This window comes from Vulpes lagopus, chromosome 10, assembly GCF_018345385.1.
Source record: "Vulpes lagopus strain Blue_001 chromosome 10, ASM1834538v1, whole genome shotgun sequence".
Taxonomy (NCBI): Eukaryota; Metazoa; Chordata; class Mammalia; order Carnivora; family Canidae; genus Vulpes; species Vulpes lagopus.
Genome location: NC_054833.1, coordinates 35,039,111 through 35,045,404, shown reverse-complemented (window position 1 = coordinate 35,045,404; position 6,294 = coordinate 35,039,111). Strand labels below are relative to the sequence as shown.

The 6,294-nt window shown below is 45.3% G+C and overlaps 1 protein-coding gene across 6 annotated transcripts in view; it reads left to right on the top strand.

The window, feature by feature from the left end:
• The first annotated feature begins 2,788 nt into the window (after nucleotides 1–2,788).
• LOC121499445 (protein PIP-1-like) overlaps nucleotides 2,789–6,294 on the top strand; it is a 30,155-nt gene continuing 26,649 nt past the window's right edge. For all 6 annotated transcript variants that reach the window (XR_005990129.1, XM_041770044.1, XM_041770043.1 and 3 more), the window contains exons 1-3: nucleotides 2,789–3,058; nucleotides 3,707–3,829; nucleotides 4,689–4,823. Coding sequence is in view for 2 of the 6 variants with exons in the window: in XM_041770042.1 (XP_041625976.1) it covers nucleotides 2,968–3,058; nucleotides 3,707–3,829; nucleotides 4,689–4,783 (309 nt within the window). In the remaining 4 variants the exon portion in view is untranslated. The remainder of the gene's footprint in view (nucleotides 3,059–3,706; nucleotides 3,830–4,688; nucleotides 4,824–6,294) is intronic.

Genomic DNA, 6,294 nt, shown 5'->3' with positions numbered 1-6,294 from the left:
CCCCACTTTTCTTGAAATTGTACTTCTCCATCCCATCCTCCTGATGAGAACTAATTCTTACTTTTTACATATTCCCTATGAATAGTTTTAATCTGTGTCAATCAACACCTACAAATTGAGGACTCTAAACCTATAAGCTGGCCCTTCCTCCTTAATTCAGACTCAGCTACCCAACTACCAGCTGGACATTTCTATGTGGGTTCCCACAATATCTCAAACTCAATGTTTGTAATACTGAATTCATCGTTTGTATCCCAACTCTGTTCCTGGGACCTTTGGCTCAGTAACCAGCTCCTCCTTTGCCCTCCCCTCACACATTATATCAGTTTTACCTCTAACTGGTTCTTTCATTTATCAGCTCTTCTCTCTTTCCACTGACATAACCTGAGTTCAAGCTCATCTTTCTCCTGGACCACTGAAACAGCTGCTTCTTGGTCTTTTGTCCTCATCAGAACTTTCCTTTGATCTGTTGCCAAAACTGACTTCTAAAACTAAAATCCTGAGCAATAAATTTCCTCTGAATTTTCTGCAGACTCCAGACAAAGATGTCCAAGATCAAGCTTCTCCAGCTTCAGTTTCCATAGCCTGACATCCCTGTCAGTCACCTAGCATGCAAACAGATGGTTAGACACAGTCCTTTTGAGACAATGCATTGTTGAATATGGCACAAACCTGAGGAGAGGCCTGTTCAAAAGTGGGGAAATCTTTGATTTGGCTGTCTGTGTAGATTTGTTCCTTCCCTGATCTATCAAATCAGAGATGGGGCATGTGATATTATCACTGAGAATTGTATGAGTAGAAGGATATAGCAATTTCTACCTTTCACTTGCCCACCTTCTTTGAGTGGTGGTAACTTAACCTGTGATGTGCTGTGCTGGGAACTAGCCTGAACTGGCTGAAGAGTGCTAATTGGTAAAGTTTCAGGAATTCCACAAGCTGTTTGTTGAACACAGCTATTAAAATTAACATATAAACTGACATATTAGAAACAAATACTCAAAACTTCATCACTTCTTAATTATGACATTTTACTATTATCTATGCTTATAAGGTTATTTAGTACTGTTGTATCTATATGCTGGAAATACTCTATAATAGTGGGCCTATCTCTTCCCAACTCCCTATTCAGTGATGTCAGGATGGTAGCTGAAAATTGACATTTACACCGTGGAAATGTGCAAAGGCTACAAATCAGGGCTTTTCCCATCCAGGCTCACCCCACAAGCCAGTTGTTAAACGTTTACCAGCACATCAGGGGGCTAAATCCATGTACTTGTAATTACTGGGAAAAGTGGCCAACTTTTCAGGATATTGAAACCTTGCACACTTTTTCATATCTGACAGGATGGCTGATCAAAATAACAGCCAGGAATTATTTTTTTTTAAGATTTTATTTATTTATTCATAGAGACACAGAGAGAGAGAGAGGCAGAGACACAGGCAGAGGGAGAAGCAGGCTCCATGCAGGGACTCCATCCTGGGTCTCCAGGATCACACCCCAGGCTGCAGGCGGCGCTAAACCGCTGCACCACAGGGGCTGCCCACTGCCAGGAATTCTGCTGTTGTTGGAGCCAGATAAGAAATGAGAATTGGTACTCATGGTTGCATCCAATCTATGCATTCTTTTGTCTCCAGTGATTTTTTTTTTTTAAAAGATTTTCTCCTTTTTTATTTGAGAGAAAGAGAGAGAAAGCGCACATGCATGATCATGAGGTGGGGCGGGGGAGGAGCAGAGGGAGAGGGAGAAGCAGACTCCCTACTGTGAGCAGAGAGCCTGAAATGGGGCTCCATCCCAGGACCCTGACATTATTCAGCACTAAGTCTGGCACATAGCAAGCTCTCTATAAATGTCTTACGTTGTTTTGAGATGGCATAGTTGAGTCAGCCTCCTCAGATTTTAGAGGGATGGGGGAATAATTACACCCTTATGGAGTAAGCCCTCCATTTTAGTGGGTTTCTCATTCTTAAACTAGAGAGAATATTAATGCAGAAGGGGAGCAGATATATTTATTCTTCAAGTCATTCTTACCATGTTTGAGTAAGAATGGACCCAAGTTCTAAGGCTGCAGAGGAGCCTGATCCAAAGCTATAAAACTCTTAAAATCCAGGTAAGTGTTTTGTTTTTAAAGATTTTATTTTTAAGCATCTCTATACCCAATATGGGGCTCGAACTCAGAACCCCAAGATGAAAAGTTGCTTGCTCCACCGTCCCAGCGAGCCATGTACCCTTTCAGATCAAAGTTTTTAAATTACATTCCTCAGCATATAAACAAACATCTCTAATCTGGAATACAGCTAATCTGGAAGATAAATGCAATAGATTGAATGAATGCAATAGATTAACTCTTGCAACAAGAGATTGAAGGAGAGAAAGACAGAGGGAGAGAGAGAAGAAGCCAACACAGGTCTTATTGACGCAACAGAAACCTGGAGAGGGGGTCCCCAGCTAAGGCTGGAGCCCTCGCCACTTACAGGCTGAGGCGTCCTTACAGGACCCCTTACAGGAACCCTAGTTCAGGACGTGAGTGGCTGGCCCTTGCTAGAGTCCCTAAGGAAGATCACCTCATGGTTAGACTATTTTTTTGTTAAACAGGATGTTTGGTTTAGTGTTTTTTTTTTTTTTTTTCAGCAATAGTCTGGGTGCCCATTCTTATCTGAGAAATCTGCGCTCACGCTCTATTGAGGAGCATGTTCTGTAAATATGGGCAGTCACATGGTGGTGTGTGCTCACCCCCCTGGAGGCAGGCAGGAAGGCTAAGGCTCCCACCAGCCCTCTGTTCACTCTGCAGTGGGAGTGCAGCCCTTTGTCTCAGCTCCCATCGGGGCCCCTCCCAGCCAGGGTTATAAAGCCAGATACTCAGGGCCTGTGCACCTGTGGCTCTGTCCTGCCTTCTGCTCCCTGGTCATGGGTGCAAGAGGAGTCTCAGCATCCCATCTCTACTGGTGGTGCTGGTGCTATTGCCAGTGATGCTGATGCAGTTCCTCTGCATCGGGCTGGGCATCTGGCAAGAAAGCACTCCTGAAAAGCAAAAGAAGAAACCTTGGGGACCGGTTTCAGGTGAGCTGTGAATTGGTGGGCATCGGGGAGGTGAAGAACAAGGCCCAGGGCCTCCCTTTAACCTCACAGGTGATCATAGCCTTCACCCCCTCACCCCACTGTGTTTCCTCCCTCTCTGCCTCCTCTCCTTTGCTTCCTCCACTTTTGTCCTTGCTCTTCCCTTTGTCCTTCCTCCCCCGCCTTCTATTTTACTTCACCTCCTTCCCACCTCAGGTCGAATCCCTGACACTCCCCAGTTCCTTAGGCTATGTTGCTGAGAGCCCTAAATTTGAGTGGAAAGGGAGCAAAGAAGATTTTGTGGATGGTGAAGGCAACGTGGGCTGCCCCTCGGGAGGGATTGGGAAGATGGTGATGGGTCCATATGAGTGGGGTTGGGGGAGCTACAGTGTAGGACCCGACCTTCCCCGGGCAGCACAGTCCATCCCTGGGAGTAGAGGGGGATCCTGTCTGTCCTCGGGCAGGCATGCCTCCTCCCAGGCATGAGCCAGGCACCCAGAAATCCCCAGCTTTCAGCCAGGTGGCTCATGAGGCCTGGGAACTGGCCACTGTCCAGGCTGCCAGGGCCCCAGAGAATGTGGTCCCTCCTGACCTGTGGGAAGACAGAGCCTGGAGACCCTCGTGATGCCCAATTTCACTTTCCAATTCTAGTACATTTCCAGAATCTAAGAGTCTACGTCTATAAGATTTTTATGGCCAATGGAGTTTCCCAGGCTGAGCCAAGTGCCACCCAGACTACAGGGAGCCTGCAGAACTCTCTGACAGCCTCTGAAGGTAGGTGGGACGTGCAAAGTCACCTGAGTGATGTTTGCCTCGTCTTGGGGCGATAGCTCTCAGGAGCCCCAGGGGCAAAAGCGGAGAGCTCCAGAAGGGTGTTTTTCCTAAAAAGTTGAAAAAAGGGGTCCTGGCCAGAACACATCAGGGATATCCCCGTGGGTGGTGGTTTTAAGTAAATGTCACCATATCTCTATAATCAGCTTGCTAGAATTTTACTCTGGAAACTCCCTACAGGTCTTGGCTTTAGGCTCTTCCTTGTAAACTCCACCATTAAGCACTGTAAAAACAATCCCAGTTCTGGGTTCTGGCGGTTTGCAAAATTAGTGTTTCCATTGTTTGAGCCAGGGCTGAAATCAGTGTAGCAGTATTTGATTATGATCTAAAGCATCACATGTGATAGTGAATAAAGTGATAGTGAAATCCTTCGGAAAAATGAAAGTTGCAAAAGGGTCCTGGATCTGGTGCTGGACTGCCACCAACCCTTGACTGGACCAACAGACATATCAGAGAAGTGCTTGTTGAGGGATCCCTGGGTCTTTGGGGAGTCCCCATGCAGACCCCAGGATGGGCGGGACTGGCTATAAAAGTTGTAGCAGAGCCTGTTTGTGGTGGTGCTTTTGGAAACTGGAGGCCTTGGGGGCAAGGTGAGGGTTTGCGGGGAGATGGCCACTAGGGTGGCCATTGCAGGGTGGCTGGTGTCCCTTCTTACCTGGCAGCTCAGGACTATGTGCCGTTTCTTCCTGTTGGCTGAATCACTCATTCTTTCCACGGGTATGTATTGTTTACCTTGTAGATGACAAACACTAGAACTTGCAGGCCACAAATCAGAGATGCTCTTTTCTTGTCTTCTTTCCAGATAAGAAGCTCCCGTATGGAGACCGGGACACTGGGCATCTCTCCCTGCCTTTCTGCAAACCAAGGGTGCAAATTGGTTTTGAAATACCACGGTGACACTAGAAACAACCGTAGAGATTGGCCATTCTTTGAACTGGTGAGTTATTCACTTAGTCCTTTCTGTGCTCCTGTATCCTCAAAGGACGGGGCCATCCTGCTCCAGCACCGTTCAAGGCCTGAAGCCTGCCCTGCTCAGCTGTGGCTGTTGACATGTCCACAGCTTGACCCAGCAGATCAAGGCTTTCTGCTTCCCGCCACCCTTGGTGCTCTTTCTCTCAGATTCCTGTGTCAACCTCCCCTTTTCTCTCTGCACCTCCAACCCTCCCTTCCTCCCCTATCACTGGCTGCCAGATAGCAAGCTTTCCTCTTCCCTCTTTTCCTTCCTTCAACCCATATTTTCTTCTGGCTAAGCCTGGGAACTAGATGATTATAGAACAGTGAATAAAACAGACCTGCTCCCTGCCCTCAGGGTGCCTTTGGTTTAGAGGCTCCTTTGCTGCCAGGCTGATCAGAGCCACAATGGCTCCAGTGTCTTGCCTCCCTCTTATTCATAGAACTTAGGACTGGGAGGGACTCCTTCACCAGCCCCTCTGGTACACACACACACACACACACACACACACACTCTACTTCCTCGGTCTTTCCCCCTTTCCACTGTGTAGCTTTTTTCTTAAGAAATGTGTCTTTTTAAGTTGGTGTTATTTGAAATCTTTGTTTTTATGTTTAAATCATGTAAGTAAAATACTCAGTTTAGAAAAAGTATAAAATAGTGGCCAGAATAGACATCACTAGCCTTCTCATCCTCTCATGTGGAGACTACCTTTTTTAGTTCTTGGCGTGTATATCTTTAATTTATCATAATTTACTTAAAATACTTTATTCTCCTGATGTCTTCAAGATTTGCTTTTTATCTTTGGCTTTAAACAGTTTGGTGGTTCTGGTGGTGATGTTGTGTGTACTCCTATGTGAGATTCTTTTAGCTTCTTTGGATCTGTGTTTTGATGTTTTTCATTATTTTTGGGAAATATTGGCTCTTTTGTTTTTAAGTATATAATATTCCATCCCATTTTCTCTTTCTTCTCTGTCTGGGAAACTAATCACATCTGTAGAATATTTTGTATTATCATACGGCTATCTGGCTATTGGATGCTATGTGCTGGTTTCTTCTTACTATTATTAATTTAATTATTATTATGTCTCCTCATGTTTCTATTTCCTATTGCCCAGTCTTCAAGTTCACTACTTCTTTCCTCTCCTGTTGAGTCTACTGATGAGCCCAGCACAGAAATTCTTTACCTCTGATACTGTGTGATTTTATTTCTAGCCATGGACTCTTTCTTAGAAATTCCATCTCTCCTTTCAAATTCTTCATCTATTTGTGCATCCTATTTTAACTTTCAGCCAGCCAGTTTCTGTTGTTTTAAAAAGCTCCCCTAAAACCTCTTTTCCTTTTGTATTACATTCAGCTCAAGGACAAAAACCATTTTGTGGCAGGATACCAGCTGACCTGCTAAACCCTTTTTGTCTTTCCTCTCTCCTTTCTCAAAATAGCTCCCACATTCTTCCAA